Consider the following 20,163-nt stretch of genomic DNA (forward strand, 5'->3'; position numbering starts at 1 on the left):
TTAAAAGACATGTAGATGTGGTGCTTAGGGACATGGTTTAGTGGTGCACTTGACAGTGCTAGGTTAACGGTTGGACTCAATGATCTTAAAGGTCTTTTCCAACCTAAATGATTCTAGGATTCTAGAGAGCCAAGGGAAAAGGTAGCAGCCTTATTTAAGATGAATCAAAATTCATAACCAATATTTTAGATTAACCCCAAATTCAGCAGAAGCTCCCTGCATGATCAGTGGAACATAAAATTTTGCCAGAAGAAAATTATTAATCATCTGCCTTGTCACACTGTACCACTAGAAAGGCTTGGAGCATTCTTAGGTGTCAATTACTCTGGAGACCTGGGGGGTTGTTGACATTAATTCTATATTTAGTTTTATAATAGAGATTTTGCTCACCTATTTAGAAACAAAACCCCCTAGATTAAGTCTATAAAACTGAATGTAAGTTGGAGAGAAGTCAAAGATCTTTCCTTCCCCAAATCTGCCAGGTAAATATCTCTGGGATTAAAACAAAGAAAATAAATTAATCTCCACCTTCTTATTACAATACAAATTGAGAGAAGCCAGGAAACACAGCACAAAACCTGATGGTACACAGTGTCCTTAGATCACTTGGCCATTGTTTTCTCTCACAGCAGCACATGTTAATGATACAAAGAAATTTAACATTTTTTGGCTTTGGCTTTTCATGTCACAACTGTAATAAATGTGCACATTATTGTTTGTATTGCCATATCCTTTAGATGCACCGCCAGTTTCTAGAGCCTGTGCATGCACAGCCAAGGACAGGATTTTGCCCACAAATAGCCTGGCTGAATTAAATTAAGCAGAAACATTGCCATACAGATTCAGCTGCAAAATACTGTGTCACAGTACAGCAAGTTTATGTTGCAAAGATGTTGTATGGGTCAAACTTGATTTAAACCACCAATTCTACCACAGGAAGACCAAAGCTTCTTTGTTCTTCGTTAACCAATTTAATTCTGCTTTAAAAGGCCTTTGTCTTATATGGGCCTAAGACATCCTTAGTTGCATTTAGTTAAAAAAACCCAACAACCTCCAAAACAATAAAATAGAAAATAAAATGTTAAACCCAGAACAACAGGAAGAAATAAAGACATTCGGTTTTTTGTTTGTTTTAAGGAATTTGGGCAACACAGAAAAAATCAAATATGATGAAGAACGAAGAAACGAGTCTTAATGTGGACAGTACCCAAGCCTCTCCCTTCTCCCACTGCCTGCAGCCACTGAGCCCTGTTACAAAGCCACACAGAACAACTCCATTTGGTGAAGAATTCAGACCACACCTCTCACATTTCCGCTATGGCCCTCCTCCTCTTGGAGACATGGAAACATTCCAGGGGTCTTTGGAAGGAGGGTCTCGGAAACGCAAGAGCATGCCAACAAAAATGCCTCCTTCTATCTCCCTGGAGGGTTCTTCATCACCACCAGACAGACCTGAAGATCACAATGACATAGGCTCTTCCAGTCTCCCCTTGGTGTTCCAACAGCCAGCACAGCCCAAGTACAGTTCCCAGATGATCGACCTCTGTAACTTTGGTTTTCAGTTCTACAGAACTCTGGAGCACTTTGGAGCCAAGCCCATTAAGCAAGAACCAGTGAAACCTAATATGCCATGGCCCAGTAGCCCAGCATTCATGCAGGCTCCTTACCCTTATTATCCTAAAGTCCACCCTGGCTTAATGTTTCCTTTTATTGTGCCACCAAACTTTCATTTCAGGAACCCCTTTCAAATGAAAAGACCTCCCGAGCCACCCTTCAGGAGAGCTGAAGTAAGAGAAAGTGGTGAAAATAAACAGAAAGTGGAAAGAGTAGATGTCAACCTTCAGATAGATGACAGTTACTATGTTGATGTGGGGGGTGAACAGAAACGCTGGCAATGTCCCATGTGTGAGAAGTCCTATACGTCCAAGTACAATTTGGTCACCCATATTTTGGGTCACAGTGGCATTAAGCCACATGCTTGCACCCGTTGTGGGAAGCTTTTCAAGCAGTTGAGCCACTTGCACACACATATGTTGACACACCAGGGCACTCGGCCACATAAGTGCCAGGTGTGCCACAAGGCTTTCACTCAAACCAGTCACCTTAAGAGACACATGATGCAACACAGTGACATCAAGCCTTACAACTGCAGGATCTGTGGCCGAGGTTTTGCCTACCCCAGCGAGCTGAAAGCTCACGAGTCTAAGCATGAGAGTGGCCGAGAGAACATTTGTGTGGAGTGTGGTCTGGACTTCCCAACCCTGGCCCAGCTGAAGAGACACTTAACAACCCACCGTGGCCCTATACAGTACAATTGCACTGAATGTGATAAGACCTTCCAGTATCCGAGTCAGCTGCAAAACCACATGATGAAGCACAAAGACATCCGCCCGTACATCTGCACTGAATGCGGCATGGAGTTTGTGCAGCCCCACCATCTCAAACAACACTCCCTAACTCACAAGGTAAGCCAGCATGGGTTGTGCTCTCACCTTGCATCGGTAGGTAGCACAAGGATTACAGGCTACTAAAGATACACGTATGTACCTCCTTGGAAAGAAAGTAATCAGTCTATAGAGCCTCATGCTGGCCCTTTGCCAGCTGGAGAGTTTTTTGCAGAGCAAAAGCCCCAGCAGTGCTGGCAATAGTAGAAGCTAGATGTCTCTGTCAGTCTTAAGAAAGTACACACAAAACCCACTTTGTTATAAACAGGAGTTCATTTAAACCACCTGTATTACTTCCCAAAACTGTATTCACATATCTCCGTTTCTGGGTTTCATTTTCAGAATGACCTTCCGTAACATAACAAAATTTTGTAGAGCTGTATAACCCCCCAAAAATTTTAACAGAAATCATCTACTGAAAACCAGTTCTATTGCTTTGCTCCCTTAATTGGGAAGTAGGTGGATTTGCAGTAGACTGTATGTATGCAGCAAAAGAAAGTATATTATTACTCATCAGATTTTGAAGAATCAATATAATGAGACATGTAGGGAAAAAAACCAACCTAATAAAAATTCCCCTTTGTGCAAAAGTTATCCAGAATGCCAGTTAGTAAAAGTGGACAAGCAGGACCATAATCCCAGCCAATTCGTATTAAGTGGCAGTCTTGCCACTGCTGACAGCAATGACAGCAGAGTCAGTTTAGGCTAGGAGCAGGCTTTGGAACACATCCAGAAAGATCGCTTTCAAAAATAGGACAAATATAACTGCTCCATTCAAGAATGTCTGAAATTGGTTTATCGACCTTTACAAAAATGTTAAGACAAGTCAAAACTCCACACATTTTATAAAAATTTGCTTCCAGCTTTGCATTTTTTTCCTTTAACACTTGAATTTTGGCTTTTATATGACAAACATTAAAAATACAGAAAGCTACAGCATTTCAGTCTTATAGACACATTTTCTTTTAAAAACCAACAACCTCTACTTCCGCATTTGCTCTTTCTTCCCTACTACATGATTATAATTTCTGCTCTTTTTGGAGATTCCCTGGTCTTTGGATTTACCATGCAAAATTCTACTAATTTAAGACTCGGTAGTTTTTTGTCACAGGAAATGCAATGCCCCTGAGCCTTTGGAGGGCTTCAGCTTCTTTGTCCACAGCTGCAGGTGGATTCAGCTGTGAATATAATTAACAGTACTTAGCTGCCCAAGTGCGGCCTCACATCAGATAGGCAGACGCTTAAAGCCGCTGTTGGTGTTCACAGTTTTAGCTTTGCAATTAACTGTGAAAAACACTGACTGGCATGAAAGTAGAGATTGTTTCAAGTCTTCTTTGTAATGGGGGCCTGCAGGAGGAGTAATTGCTCTTGGCACTTCGCTAGTAAATCCTCATTACCTTCAGAAAGTTATACTCAAACTCTTAAAGTGTTTAGTGGTAAAATAATTGATCTTCATGGCATCTAAATGACTTTTTGAGGAGCTGGCAGTTAGACCATATGGGTATGAGCAAGAATATTGAATTATGCATTAGTAAATTGACTGGATGGCATAAAAGGTGTTAGAAATGCTCTGTAAACACCAGATAAAAGGAGATCACTCCATTAGGGTTAGTGCAAGTCCCACTAAGAGTGAACAGTTTTTTCTCTTCATTGAATGTAACATATATATCCTTATTTGGTGACATTGCTTGACTACTTCTCGGTTGCTTCAGATTTTTTTCTATAGCTTTCTTCAAAACAGGGCTATGCCTTTTTTAGAAGCCAATGACATTCAGTTATCAAAGGCAAGCACTACTTTAGTCTCTTAACTGGTTAGTTTTTATTCTTGGTCAGTAAGTGTACACATTTGACCAATACCTCACATAATCAACAGAGTAGGACAGAAAAGCTCTGCTACTGACTGTATCATTGATTTGTAAACTTACTGATGGAAACAAAACTCATTGTTTCATTAAGCTTACATTTTGTTTTCCTTCTCTGCTTCTCAGATTCTTGTAAGAATTTGCCAGGAAAAAAACCCATAAACATCTATTACTTGAGCAGATGATGTTAAAAGTGAAAAAATTTATTACCTGCTTTGCTAATGCAGAATGAATAATTCATATATTGCTGTACTGAAGATGAAACAATCTAGAAAATTTTCCATCTACAGAATTTTCTGATTTTTTCCTTTTCTGACAGGGTGTGAAAGAGCACAAATGTGGAATTTGTGGCCGGGAATTTACTCTGCTGGCCAACATGAAGCGACATGTCCTGATCCACACCAATATCAGAGCCTATCAGTGCCATTTGTGCTTCAAGAGCTTTGTGCAAAAGCAGACTCTTAAGGCCCACATGATTGTTCACTCTGATGTCAAACCCTTCAAATGCAAGGTAAGTGTATTTGGTGGCAGAGGCATTAACCCACTGGATATTTCTGTGATATTATCATCTTGCAATATGGTAGAATTGGAAGAACAAGACTTGCTAACACATACTGCAGTTGCATTTAAATTAGCATAAACCAGCCTGGTTTTCTTTCTTTATTCAGCTTCTGCTTATGTAGCACAAAATAATGGAGGTGAATATCTGTGGTTTACTCCCTTCCCCTTCAATATCAGTAACTTTCATCCTCAAATATTTTTTTCTGCTTCATGAGCAGTAAAATGACATGGTGGTTTGAGGACAATAAACATACCTGACATTTGCTTAGTACAGCCATCCAGTCAGAAGTCTAAGTGCTTAATAGCTTGAAACACTGACTAAAACCATAGATAAGTCATGTACCTCACAGAGGACCATGGAAAAGCAGCAGCCACGACTTCACACAGTGATGCTATGCGACAGTTCAGGGAAGGACTCAAAGAAAGCCACAGCAAAATACAACTGCAGAAGGGATTTGAATGGGCCAAGTGCAATTACAAGACTGAAATTCAGGTAATTTCAGTCTCAGAGACAAAACAGCCTCTGAAACCATCTGGCCTTTTTAGGATCCTGTGCGAATTCCAGTTTGCTGCCTCCCTCCAGCACATCGGAAGCTGACATTCCCTTTCTATCCTCTCTTCTCCTCCCTCCCCATAAACCTTTGAGGGTTTGGCTCTCTTGACCATGCTCATCTCTAATGTCTTCCTTATGAATTATTCATGTTTATATTCTTACTCAGTATTGGACACTACATCTGTTCCTTTTGCTGCCTATCTGGTTCATTACTGTAGTCGTATCTTGTGAAGTCAAAGGCTGTAGGTTTTATTCCCACTTTGATCTGCTCTAAGAGGGCTATAAATACAGAGTGGAGCATATTACCCAGTTCATGCCTAAGTAACTGAAGATTGATCTGGAAGCAATTTCTAGAACTCTTTCATCCAACATCTTTATGGAATTAAATATTTTCTTAAAAGGAACGTTTCACTGAGAAGTAGAGCTGGATGAAAAATTTTAGATGGAGTTATTTTCTCTTGAAAAAAGTAGAACTTCAAAATGTCATATGAAAATATGGCATTCAGTGATAATTTTAATAGGAAAACATGAAAATGAATCTTTTTGACTTCCTTATTTTGCTTTGATAACTTTGAAGCATTTCACTTTGAAAAAATAACAGCAAAGTATTTCAATTTTGGTGTTTTGTTTAATTTTAATTTATGTCGTATTAAAATGTTATTTTGTATACTAGGACTTATGTTATTCTATATTAATAAGATAATTTCTGTTACTGAAATGCTTGGGTAGTTCCATGTCAAGTCTGCTGGAGACATTCATTCTTTGAGAACACCTGCAAACCTGTCTTTTTGTTCCCATTTGGTCAAAGTCCTCCTCTGACTCCTCAAATTTCAGAAAAGAAACCCAATTGTATGATCAGCTGTTCTAGATGCAGTATCTGGACCCACACTATTTTTTAGGTGTGTGCACATTAGCTGCAAGTTTTTTATTCAGGTTAGGGTTTGATGATGACAGACTATTAAAACTTAAGAGATGGCAATAGTTTGAAATGGGAGCTGGAGTACCACCAGTATGTTTTCCAGCCAGTAACAAATGCTGTACAGGAACACCTGTTTTTCTTATTTTTTTTTCTTCTCTGTCCCCACCCAATGTTCCTAGGAGGAAAGAAACAAGTAAGCATAGTGAACCGGTTTCTCCTACGGCTGAAGGGGTGTGAATCAACATCAGGGCCCCTGAACGGAGCGGAGATTGTAACAATAAGCAAAGGAAGAATCAGGAATTGCTCTTTGGCATTAGGAACATCCCTTGCCTCTCTGCCAGAGCCCTGGAAAGACTCGAGCAAATATTTCTGGCTGGTATTCAGAGGGTTAAGGCAATGACCAGATAGCAGCCTTTTGGCACCAAGCTCCTCCTCAACAGAAGGAAGGATATAGCTGTATGAACAGCCTGCTTAACAATGGCTCACATGTCCCCAGGGAACCGCCTGCAAATAGATTTCATCTTGCTTTCTCTTGTACTTTTCAAAGCTTCCTGTTTTCTCACGGTCCTTTTGGACAGTTTACAGTCTTTCTCCCTCTCCCTCTCTCTTTGAGGAAAGGAACACCCTTCTTAAGAAGAAAAAAAAAAGAAGAATGCAAGGGAAAGAGAGCACAGCAGTAGCCTTTCTTTCACCACATGCAATGATTTTCTTTACCTTTTTCTCACAGCAAAAGAAAACATGAGGCTTTCCTATGTGTCTAATCACAGCTAAGCACAGACTATCTGAAGAGAGGGAGTAGCAAATAGTTGTCCCTTCTGTTTCCTCATCCAGCTGCAGCCTGGATCTGTGTTTGATTTTTCTCTGAAGAGTGAACTTCTCTGTAGCATTTAAAGGCCTGAGCCTGTGCTGCCTTGTTTCTGTTTAAAAAAAACCCCACTGAAGAGTTCTGAAGGAGTTGCACCAACTGGTGCAATAGTGCTAATTCTGATTTGTAGAGGAAGTGTCTATGAAATTTACAGTTGCTTTTAATGCTGAAGTCAGCAATGTTTCAGACCTCCAATAAGGAATGCAATGAAGTTTTCTCCAGCCCAGTCAAATACACTTCTCAGCAGATGTTTTGAACTCCACTTTTTTGCCATCTAAAATCATGGGTTTAGATCAGGAGTCAAAACGAAAGAAAATGTGAGAGATAAGTACTTTGGGAAGAAACAAAACAGACTGACAAATCTAGGAGGGTGATACCTCATGTGGTGGCTTAGGAAGACAAAATCTAGTGTTGAACTACTTCAGCTTTTCTAGCAAACTGTACTGAAGTCCATTTCACCAACCGGTGCAACAAAGTGTGTTCAGCAGACTTGCAGCTGAGGTCTTTCTCTTCAGGGCTTGAATTTTATTTTGCCTAAAGTAGACAGACCAACAAAAGGTCCACAAGTAAACCATGTTGTTCCTGCTATCCCAAGATCTCTTGCATGAGCTTTGCATCTCCCTGAGTGCTAAGGTGCTCTGTGGTGAGTTCTGCTGGAGCTCCCTCCCATTCAACTGGCTCAGGGTCATCTTTCACATTCTGTTTATCAGTACTCACACCCCTGCCCTGTACAGAGAGCGAAAATCTTGTACACCTTCCTAGTTTGGTCTGCAGACTCAGGCTGTTCTTTAAGCACAAGCTGTGAACCCCAGCTAGCTCTGAGTTGCTGTCTTCCAGCACGTGAGCCCAAAACCTGCTCCCTTCACCCTCTGGATCATGGACATTCATCTGAAAGTCATCTTGTGCCTTTTGAAAAGGATAGGTTACCCAGAGACCATGCCACACAGAGCCATCATTCCGAAAAACAATTTTCATATCTGCATTTCTTTCATTTTCCTGCCACACCTCTCCACTCTAGTACCATTTCCTAATGTCCCCAGAGGAGATTTCAGGACAAGAACACATTGCACATCCCTAAGACTGTGCATGACTTTGGGAAATGGAAAACCTACCCGCTTTATTCAGAGACACAAAACTTTTATGCTGTAAGGGACTATCCCTTACGAAGTCTCCTGTCGTTTCATTATGAAGAAAGAGAAATAAAGGTTGCCTTGACAGAAACAAAGTAAATGCTTCTACTAGACCCATTTTGATACTCAATACCTTATAAAAATATAGATTTGCATGAAGTACTCTAGCCATTCACCTGTTCAACCTGATTTTCCCTGATTACCAGTTTAAATGGAGAAGTAAAGACCTAGCTATCAGAAAGCAAAAGCTGGTGAGAACACAGATCAGCCACAATACAAGCAGATAACCAGAAGCCTTCTGCTAAGAGGTATTAGAGACGTATTATTATTGGCATTCTTGTAGCCAGAGAAATATTGACATTGTCATAGGTCGTTCCAGCAGTTGTCAAGATATAATCAGCTGCTGTTCTTCCTTGCAAATATTCTGTGCTCATCAGTGCTTCTCCTCTTTGTTTCCTCCCGGCACCTTCTGCGTGTTTTTTTGGTGCATTCATTTCCCTGAATATAAGTCATTAGCTGTACTATCTTTCTTTGAATGCAAAGAAGAGACAGTCTTCTTTCCTAAGTGGATGGATGACCCTTGGAATCAGATATCTTACTTTTACAAATAAATAACTAATTTTCAGTGGCTATTCCGCCCCCCCTCCCCCCCACCCCCCCGTCTTGGTGAACACTTTGCTGATAAATTTATTTATCATCAGTAGAATGTTCATTTTAGCAAAATCACAGAGAGCAAATCATGGAAGAGAACTTATGCAGCTGAAACAAATATTTTTTTAAAAGCAAGTGAATATTTCTAGACTCTTCATTTTTGCATCATTGACTCAGCTCTAATTTTTATTTAAAAACAATACCCCTGCAAATTTTTGTATTAATGAACTGCTTCCATTTTCCCTCAAGAGATGCTTTAAAATACAAAGGATACAGTACTATTTCACCAAGGATCATTCCACTATCTACATTTCATCCAGATATTCCAGGTGATGGCTTTGTGAATTTGAATCAAAAAGTACTGTAGCAGACTTTCTGTACTACCAAAATAAATTAAATCAGAAGTCAGATTAGACCAAAAATTTGGTGGAATCTCACTAATTGATTTTTAGTAATTTTCTCCCAGATGAGTGCACTGCTTGATGGAAATTTCAATTACTCAGTAATGCTGATTCTGGCTCGTATAGTAATAAAGATCATTAAAAAAAAAAAATCTGATGATAAAAGTCTTTGTCTAAAACCATTCCAAAAAAAGGAGATGAAGTAGAAAGCAAACACAGAAGTTCGCAGAGCATGGAAATAGCCACTTGAATGTGAATAAAATTATAAATCCTGATAAGGAAAGACCAGAAGACAAGTAAGACTAGAAGCCCGTAATAGTGATGTCAAACTCTCATGTCTTGGGAATACATTTGATTTATAAGGGACCAGACTACAAAAGGACCCATCTAGATAAACAACAACAATGAAAAAAAACCCCTTATTGTTTCATCAAAGGGAAACTTGCACGATCAATAGCTGGAGCTGGCAGGAACGTGCTTCAGGGAAAGCTGAGTCATTCTTGCAGTCCCATGACTGTTTAAATTCCAGCTTACTCACCAGAGACACTGAAACACAGAAGTTGGTAAACAGAAGACAAGAGGATCAGAGAAAAATGGGGGAGCAAGAAACAAAGAAAAAAAGGAATTGCTTTTTCTAGCTTTAAGCAAAATGTACAGCCATTTCATTTCCACTTAAGGAGAAGTAATATTCTGCTTGACTGTTTCACAGAAACCCTTCATTGGTTTTATTTTGTATCTCCATCTCTGCCTGGCGTTGTTCTTGATTAAAGCTAGATTTATAAACTACAAATGAAATGGTTCACCAGGGCAGAAAGTTATACTTTGAATTTCATTCAGGTTAAGAGCCTTCCAGGTTACACACTTAAGCCTCTCCCCTCCTTACAACAACATTCCCTGCTTTTGGGGAATCCTTGACTGTGTGTCCTAGTCACCAAATTAAAAAAATGGCAGCAATGCAGAAGGCCCTAGATAGATCAGACTCAACCACATATTCTTGTCTGTAGGATTTTTGCATGTATCTTTGAAAAACAAATGGCAGCCGGAAGCTGCCAGGGCTCAAGTTGAGAAGAGTAGGTCCTATTTCCTTTTAAAATGTTCCCCTTGGAAGTACCCCTTCAAACTAATAATTTTCATTTTTACTGTTTTTACAGCTGTGTGGAAAGGAATTTAACAGAATGCACAATTTAATGGGACACATGCACCTGCACTCGGACAGTAAGCCTTTCAAGTGCCTCTACTGTCCCAGTAAATTCACCTTGAAGGGGAACCTAACCAGGCACATGAAAGTCAAACATGGAGTCATGGAAAGAGGATTTCATTCTCAAGGTAATATTTTTCAGCATGGTTATTCTGAGAGATTTGAAGATGCATATCAGTAAACCCAAATGGGCTTTGTACCACAGATCCACAATCTTCTACCATAGATCCAATGCTATTGAAGAGATTGAATCCCATAAGCCTAGGAGGTTGTTATTAACTATCTATATTACTCCAGTGCTACAGATCAGAGATCCCCAAGGTAGTGACCCTTACCTCAGAAACCTTTCAGACCAGATATCTAGTGACACAGAGGTACAGACTGAGATGGAGGAGTAGATGGAGACAAAATGAGACAGTATTTATGAGCACAAAGGAAATAATTTTAGCACACTAAGTTGCTGTTGTCAGGTGTTAGGGAGAATATGGTCAGTAGTGTGAGAGCAGAGGATTTATCAAGCCATACCAAGTGTTCTTGTACTTAAGCCCAGGGCCCCCCATCCATCACTGTAAGGAGGTGCAATATCCACAGCACCACAGATCTTCTCCCAGCATGTGGGTACCCTGAGACACAAATGGGAGTGAGCTGGTGGAGACTCAGCCTTAGTGAGGCTGTGGCACATGTAGTTGGCCAGGGGAATGACTGGATGACATGATCTTCCTAACTGAAGGTGTAGTTCCATTATTTTTTAATAAATGTTACTGTTTCAAGGGGCTTGATTCCCAGAGGCTGACAGACCACAGCCTAGCAGCCACGAACAAGCAGACATTTTTCCCCAGACACATCTGGTCAGGAGTTTATAGTTTTTCTCTCATGTTTGAGGTACATCATAAATCATAAATTCATTCAAAGCTGACAGAACCAAAAAACCCAGAAGATTTCATGGATCTTGCTCACTGCTTTTGGATTCCACTCTGGAATGGGAATGGAAGCCTGAATGGCTCTACGTCCAGAAGCTTTGGTTATTCTGTACCACGTTGACATAGCTGACATTAGGCAAAAGCCATAGGCTCAAGACCTAGTTTACAAAGAAGCATGTGAACAGGAGACACTCCTCCCCCATCTCAAAGTATATGGATTTTTGACTACCCAGGGTACCCTGCAAAGCATTTCCTATCTCTCACCTACTACATACACTTCCTAAAGACAGCTTCATGTGTGCACACATGCCAATGCTATCTAAAGAAGTGGGGGAATTAGGGAGGATTGTTTTCAGAGTTTGAGTATTCAAGATATTTTGTTTATTAAGACTTTCTGGATAAATAATTCTTTCATGGGTAAGATTTCTTGGTGTTCCTTAAATTCAAGCTTTAGGGCAGCCTAATATGTAAGTAAAACACATACTCTAATGACATTTGGCATACAATTTACAAAGATCCTAACAGGTGATGAAATAAATGGCTCTTTTTTTCCTGTGAATCTCCTACAGCACCATGCTAGTTACACAATTACTTGTAATTTAGGACAGCCTAAGAGCTTTTCAGTGTACAGAGATTCTGCAGTCCTTGAGGCTCATCAGACACAAGACAATTTGTAAGGGCTGCCACCTGCTCATGAACCATTTTAATAAATACAACCCATTGCAAAGTAGCAGCTGTATCTAGTGAGGCTGCACAGGTCCTGCAGAAACTGGATTCAATTACTGATGGAAAAAACCAAACCAAACCAAATAAAAACAAAGCAAGTTTGCTATTAGATATTTGCTACTGGGTGAAATCCTCACCCCAGTACTGTCACTATTCTTTTAATTAAGATGGACTATGCCTGCAGTGTCTGAATCTTCTTTGGTGCATCCTGATGCTCAGAGCGTATTTGAGTCCACAGATGTCTCCTGGATTTCCAGCATGAGAGTAGACACTCTGACAAATATTAAGACAAACCAGATCCAGGACTACACTCTAACTTATACCGTACCGCTCAAAATCATCATTTTTTTATAATTATTTCCTTAAGCTGAAGCACTATCTAGTGCATAGAGCTTTTCAGTGGCATGAGTGGCTTCTCAGTGGGCGAAAGAGGAAAAATTAAGGAGAGTGGAGGTTGTAGACTGCTGAGACTTGGTTGCCTTTTCATTTTTGAAGTAGTAACTTTGAACCAGAGTGTCATAGAACAAACACATTAACATGTTTTGAATCTCTTCCACTCCTCTGGGGAAAAAAAAAAAAAGTACAAAACCTGGGACTTCAGTTATGGCCTGTGATGCTTTAGATCAATGTTTTCATTTAAAAAAAATAGGAAGGAGGAAGTGGGTAGGTTCACTGGCAAAAATAGTTTACAAGGGGCCAGGCCACTTCACTTTTATTCCTAGCTCCCTCATCAAGTGTCTGGCAGGTACAGCACAATGGTTTGTGTGTCCTGACCTGGCTGTGAAGTGTATACAGTAGTACTTTTTTTAACAGCGTCTCAAAGGAGATGCCATGAGATGTAAACAGTAAAGTACTTGGGAGATAGCTGGGTGGAAGACAAAGGTAAAGTATGAAATAGAAGGCCGCTACACGTTTTGTTTTTTAACCATGTATCATGTAGTAAAATTTCCTATATATAAATTGTTTCTTTTCTCCTCCCCTCAAACCACTACAAGGTTTTGGAAGAGGAAGAATTGCTCTGTCCCAGACAAATGTCTTGAGAAGCTTGGAACAGGAAGAGCCCTTTGATCTTTCCCAGAAAAGCCAAGGGAAGGGAATCTCATTTCATTCGGATGGCGAGAGTGCCAAGGGAAGCTCATGTCAGGAAGAAGAGGAAGATAACTGCTATGAGGCAGAACGGTATAGCCCTGACATATACCACCACGATGACAACAAGCTGTACATGGCTCAAGATCTGTCTGGCAAGCCTGAGTGCATGATGAAGGACTTCAGAGAGTCCTACTGCAATGAGAAGGAAGAAGTGCTAAGTGAGGGAGGACTGGAGAAGAGAGTAGGAAATTCAGACAAACAGGAGAGCCAGGGAGAGAGAGACCTTGCAAACAACAAACACCTCAGCCTTAGATCCTTTGAAAAGGCCAGACTTGGCCACTCTCTCTCTGATTATTTGTATTTCAAGCACAGGAACAAGAGTTTGAAAGAATTGCTGGAAAGAAAAATGGAAAAACAAACAATGCTCATAGACATTTAAAACGGACATTTTAAAACAGCTGGAAAATGGGAACCAGATAGCTTTTAACATGAACTGTAATTTAGCAAAGCCTGGAAGTTTGTAGTAGTCTTTAGAAATAAACAAGCCAAATTAATAAAAATAATTTAAGGTAAAACACGTACATTAAAAGAATAAAGCAGTCCAAGGTCACCAAGACATGCAATAGATATTGAACAATAACATTTTTATACTTATCCATTTGATGTATAAGCAGACAATGGGGTAGGTACAGAAGTTTATTTTCCTTCATCTGGGGTGATAGAGACTTATATGCAATTTTCTAGTTATCAAAAAGCAACATACTTTAACATTTGATTTATTACCTGAGTAAATATATATGAATACTTCTAACCATATGTCTCAAAAAAAATCTGAAAATACTAAGTATTTCACAGTAAAAGCAAAAGTACTATTAAACACGGTGTGAATGAAAGTGCTGTCACTCTCAGACCTAACACAGTCCAAATACTTTCATTTACTGAAGTGACTGTTAGTTCAACCACTTACAATGAGAAATGGGAAACAAATTAAGAAGAAATACTAATGTCTTGTGAGATAGTGAAGGGCAGCTCTGTCAGGCTTTGAAAGGACTGGAATTTATTATGGTCATAGAAGCTTTTCCTCTGGCACATGTCAGAGGGATGTCCGTGCTTTGCTGTGTTTCAGTCAGTATGGGAGTATTCAGCAATTCTTCAGGTGAAATAGCATAGACTGTGTTGACATTTTGTTCTACTGTCTGCTCAGACTAATACATCTAATGAGCAGCAGCAATGTGTAGCATTTGCAAGTCTTGCTGTAATTACACATAAAACAATACGAGTAATTTCATTGAGAAAATGATGCAATTTTGCTGTTTATCTCTTCAGTTTATCTTGGCTAGCAAGGATGATTTTGAAATACACAGGTCTGATCAGATTTTACTTCAGAAGGTATGCCAAAAAAGAGCCCTTACAGGGCAAACAGTACCTCACAGAGGAAAACTGTTTCTGGATATCCTCTTATCAGAGTCAGAAATTTTCCCTTATCAACATGGCTTGACCAGTAAGCTCCAGGCCTTTCAGAAGAATTCCACTCACGCTGTTTTTACTAAGTCTTTCACAACTTTTCATCCTCTGATTCCCATACAATTATATGTTTATAACAAAGATGTTAAAAGCACATTCCATTAAGCACATTCCATTAATTGCATGAATAGTTTGACCAGGACCTTGATTCCTGCATCTTCAAGGTAGATGACAAACAGCCCCACACCATCCTATTGCTTATAAGGAAATAAAGATTTAATAAGTCATTTGACTAGTCCTATGTCATTCTGACATCCCAGCTCAAAAGGTTAAAATCCATATATATGGTACATCTTTTCCAAATATTACTACCTTCTTCACTTACCTGCCAAGTTCTTGATTTGAAATACCTGCTATCATGCTCAATATATAGCAAGTTATAATTAAATATAGTCATATACTTACGGCTTGCTAAGGCTAGAGTCATGTAGCTGCAGCTCTCTGCAATTATAAGAAACCACTCACCTTACAGAACTAATGATTCTTATACCTACCAGTTAATCAGCATTCACAGGGCAGCAGCCCTTATTCATCATATAAACCTGGGTTTGTGTGGTCCAAGGTTGCAGAATGTGGTTTCATTTTTCTGGGCTCGAACATGGCATAATAAAGATTCTGCATGAAGAGCAGAAAAAGCTGTTCATAAAAGAAGCTGTAACAGAGGTGACTCTTCTAAATGTAATTAACTCTACAGCTGGTGTACATACTTTTTTAAAATAAAAAGGCTATACCAAATTGGAGTGGAATGTAGGTCACTTTAGGCCTAGAATTAATGTCTTTCAAAATGAGGTGTATTTCAGAGGTACATAGCCATGTTTTTTTAACTGATGAACTGTTTTATCATATACATTCAACTTCCTTGCTTCCACTGCAAGATAACTCCTCTTGAAAAAGGAGCCATCTTTCTTTCAAGGAAGACATTGTGGTCAAGCAGAAGAATCAGAAAATTTTCAGAGTAATGTGTGTAACTGCGTTCTTTCTTAGACTAGAGGGGAAACGATCAGGTAGAAATTTGGCATGGTCTAGGAGATTGTCTCTCAGAAATGGGAACAAGTCCTTCAGTTACCGTCTTGGCAATATCTTGTCTCTGCCAGAGAAAAGCTCTGATTTGAAAACATATACAGCAAAGAGCTGGGAGCCAGCCACTGACTCTGAGAAATGTCTCTTTCAAGGTGGTGTAGTTTCCAGCTGTGCATGATTCAAGAGCAGTCCACTCCACCTTTGCAGCCATATTAGTTATATGATAAAAGGAATAAGCAAGGAATCAGGAACCTGGCTGCAATTTCTAGAACGGTGATCGTGCAGATGAGTTGAACGTAGCAAGTCCCTTCACTACTTTGGTGGGTAAAGCAGAAAGGCACGCAGCCCTTCCATTGCAAAGCCCTGTTGTCTATGCATTGGAGAGTGTTATGGGACAGCTAGCCAATCCTTATCAAGAAAGAGACAAATGATTACATATCAGCAGCACTCCAGGCAAATGAAGCAAAGGAGACATTTTCAGGAGAGCTCAGGTCCCTGTAGATAACATCGTAACCCCAAAAATTATGTCTACTGGAAGAATGCACTCCAGCGTTCCCTTACAGACCTTGTAAGGGAAAGTGCCAGACGTGTGCTTAGGAAAGGAAATCACTGCAAACAGTTCTGGGTTGTCTGAATGGTTAACCCAAACACTTTCAACCACACAGTCACTGCAGCCAATTTATCTACTTCTACAGTCCCACTTCTCATTGGAGCAAAAGCAACTGCCAACCACATACAGCCAGGTGGAAGGCAGTAGAGGTCCCCAGAATGGCAATGCTATTTGGGAATAATTCGTAATGTGAATCCCTTTTATTACATTTTTCCTAGAAAGCAGAGAATATTCCATTACAATGAAGCCTTGAGACTGTGCCCAGTCGCATAGTCATACTAGGCTAATTCACAAACACCCAAGGCTAATTCATGTTAGAATAGTAAAGAATTCATCTAAAACTGTAAGTCACCAGTAAGAGGAATTGCAAACAAAACTACTACTGAGATAAGTAGACAGTGCCAAATGACCCAAGCAAAGAGATTAGGAGATGATAGTCCTCCCTACTGCAGAACATAATGCAGCTGGGTCTAAGACACTTATTACAAAGAGGCCCCAAGGGACAAATTAAAAGTGAAATAACAGCCTTCATTGTGAAGCACCTTGCTTTTCAAACATAAGTTATTTTCACGCTATTTACATTGGCACCATTTGGGGAACAGACAGTAACAGCCTTTGCTTTTTAATAGGTTTCAAAATGCTTTATAGAAATTTGCTCTCATAATTAAGTTATTTCCCATTTCTAATTTTCCAGGGATTAGCTTCCTTGTTTTGCTTTGAACAGAGGCTCAGAAGTCCTGTAGAGACATTGCCTGTGTCCTGGACCTTGGGGGACACATTTTCTTTTTTTCCTCCTTCTTAATCTCCTTCTTGTTGCTACGTTGTGGAAAAAAATGTATTTGTCTGACTCTTCCCTGTTATTTGGGTTTTCAGCTTGTGGTAACACATGAAATTAAAGCCCAGTCTCCACCACCTCTATATTAAATCACATCCATACCATTTCCCTGCATTATTATATGAAGCCTAGCTTCATCTTCTTGGAGAGCATCAGAGCAAATAAGAGTGGCCACAAACGCATACAACTGAGATGCTTTCCAAACTCATACAAACGGAGATGCTTCAAGAAGCCATGCTGAGGAAAGGTAAACTGGCCACACCATAATGAGTCTGGGCAAGTGAAGGCATGTGGTTTCTTAAATTAGAGGCTTTTCTGCTGTTAAGGCAGCAGGGAGAATTCTGCAAGACACTGTACAGAACAGAGTAGGTGGATGAAAAGTCAAAAGTTGGTTAGTAAATCTTGAGGGTAAAGAAATACAATGCATTTACTGAAAAAGTGAAGTTGTAAATAACCCCGGAACAAGCTGTTTTGAGTCTGGCCACCAGGACTCAGCCATCTCCTTGTGAACCTGAGTTCTCCTGGCTGCCGGGCAGCCTCCAGCCTGTGAAGGCAAAGACAGGTGCTCTGTGTTCAGCAGCTCAAAGGATAAAACACTTTATGATAATATTATAATAGAAGTGTATCCTGTGCTGTGTCCTATAAAACAAGTTACTGGGGAACACGTAATGCTACTGCACCCACCTTTTTACAACTCTGTGTTGGTCTACTAGCTATTCTCCAATTTCTCTCTTCATATGGTGCTGCTGGACTCTGCTGTTATGAGTGTACAGTTAAGAAGTAATATAAGTACTATATTTATTATTCCAAGAAGTTTTTAATAATTATTAACAGTTTTGAAAATAAGTCATGTCTGCTTAGCTGAACAAGATGTAACAGAGCTAACATTTTGTACTTCTAACAGATTTTGCAAATAATGTGGTGTATATTTATTTCACATAGAACACTGGGTTCCTATTTAAAGCCCCAATTCAAAAAATGGACCAACTATCTGTGAATATTTAGTTTCTGGCTTTCTATCTCAGTAGTAAAAGCATGTATGATGTATTGTATTAATTTAAGCAAATAAATATGCACTGGAGAAGCTGCTGTACTTTGTATTGAAATCGGTCTGGACTTCTTGGCGTTCTAGCTTTTTTATATAGTAAATGGATGGGGCTGGTCTGACAAGGTCATACTTCACTCAGAATCACTGAAGAGTGGTCCTTGTAAAGGGAAGCCTAAATCAATGATGGAGGACTAGTTAGAAGACAAAGGCAGAAGAGCTGCCAGGTCCTCTGAGGTAGAGAGATCACTTTATTATTACAGACTGCAGGGAGGACATAAAGAATACTCTTTATGGCATTTGTTAACTTGGCCTCAGACAAACTAAAAAAGAAAGATGTAATCCTTATCTTAAAGATGTTTCAAAGATCTGCATCATGTAAAAAGAAAGGAAAAACCAGCCAGACGTGTTAAAGATTGAAGTTAAGAAAGTAGGAATACCTTTATAACTCAAGGAATAAGCAGAAGACTCTGAACTCAGAGTCTCAGAGTTTCTTTTTTCTAATGAAAAGCATCAATTTTAAGTGATGATTTGGATTTGTTTGTTTTAATGAGATCCTGATGGAATTGGCATCATCAGACTTCACAGAGAACATTTTAAGCTGTTTTTGAGCACAGAGAGAAAGCAACTGGAATGTTTGCTATAAAATAACTCAAGTAATAAAGAAAATAGAGATATTCAGTTTCTAATTCTCAGAGGTAGATACCTTAAAAAGTGCAAAAAGGCTTATACAAACACTAGAAATACATGTAACAGGCTAAATGCAACAGAACTAAGCATTTTTTGCTTTCCTGTTTTCTTATTTTCTTTCTTTTCCCTTCTGTTTTGATTGCAGGTAACAACCACGATGAAGATTATACACTACCTCTACATGAGGAGGAGAAAGATATGTTGGGGAGTGACCTAGTTCATTTCCATGTGACTCAGTATTAGTAAATCACAAAGTTTCCCCTTTGCCAGTCACAAAAATACAATTTAGAAAAACATATGTTTCGTCCTTTTCACAAATCTCTTTTTCATTTTTGTTGCAAACTGAGCTATGGTTACTTATGTCTTCAAACAAGCAGAAATGAAGTAGACAAGAAAGAGAGCCTCTCAGATGTTGCCAGGGGGCTTTTCTGTGCCTGTAGTGAAATGGTGAAAGGCCCAGTATAGCTAAAGTATTTTCATGGAGACAGCCAAATTAATATTGATAATACAACAAAAAGTGGTGAATCATTAAAAGGAAGGACAACCCTAGTTAGATACAAGTGATACGGGATATCTCTGAGAAGAGCAAGTCAGTGTCAAGTTGCTGTGTGTTAGACCTTCAACAGATTAATATCCTAGTTTAAATAACAAGGCTGCACACACAACCTCTTGCCAAATATGTCCCATTAATACACTCTATAGTTTGTGTAGTGTGATACAGCTAAATGTGTTTGCCCATTGGTTCATGATGCAAAAATCTGATCTAAAAACACATGCAAGGTGTCAGTCATTTCAGCAATTGTAAATGATGAAACCCTAAATAGGGATCACTGCTAATGCTGTTCCCAGATATGATATGATGTTGTGTTGGATCATACAACATATATTTCCCTAGTGATCAGCCTGCAATGAAAGAACCACTGAATGGAGAACAGCCACTTTTTGAATAAGCTTTCTGGTGTGCTATCATTCTGTTTACCCTGTCTGAAAAAATACTATATATCAAGTCCAATTGTATAAATGATTTAATTTGGATGGAGCCAGACACCATTCACTTTCAGTGAATTACTTCCTGGGTTGAAAAATCTCTCATAGTGTGAGCATTTTTGATCAACAGACC

General features: G+C 39.4%; 1 protein-coding gene across 2 annotated transcripts in view; it reads left to right on the top strand.

The window, feature by feature from the left end:
• The window catches only part of ZNF366 (zinc finger protein 366), a 38,229-nt gene extending 19,828 nt beyond the window's left edge, over window positions 1-18,401 (top strand). For both annotated transcript variants that reach the window (XM_009279930.2, XM_009279931.1), the window contains 4 exons: window positions 1,138-2,465; window positions 4,626-4,817; window positions 10,538-10,712; window positions 13,226-18,401. In XM_009279930.2, coding sequence (XP_009278205.1) covers window positions 1,138-2,465; window positions 4,626-4,817; window positions 10,538-10,712; window positions 13,226-13,758 — 2,228 coding nt within the window. In that variant the 3' untranslated portion in view covers window positions 13,759-18,401. The remainder of the gene's footprint in view (window positions 1-1,137; window positions 2,466-4,625; window positions 4,818-10,537; window positions 10,713-13,225) is intronic.
• Window positions 18,402-20,163: the final 1,762 nt, after the last annotated feature.

This window comes from Aptenodytes forsteri, unplaced genomic scaffold, assembly GCF_000699145.1.
Source record: "Aptenodytes forsteri isolate BGI_AS27 unplaced genomic scaffold, ASM69914v1 Scaffold99, whole genome shotgun sequence".
Lineage (NCBI taxonomy): Eukaryota > Metazoa > Chordata > Aves > Sphenisciformes > Spheniscidae > Aptenodytes > Aptenodytes forsteri.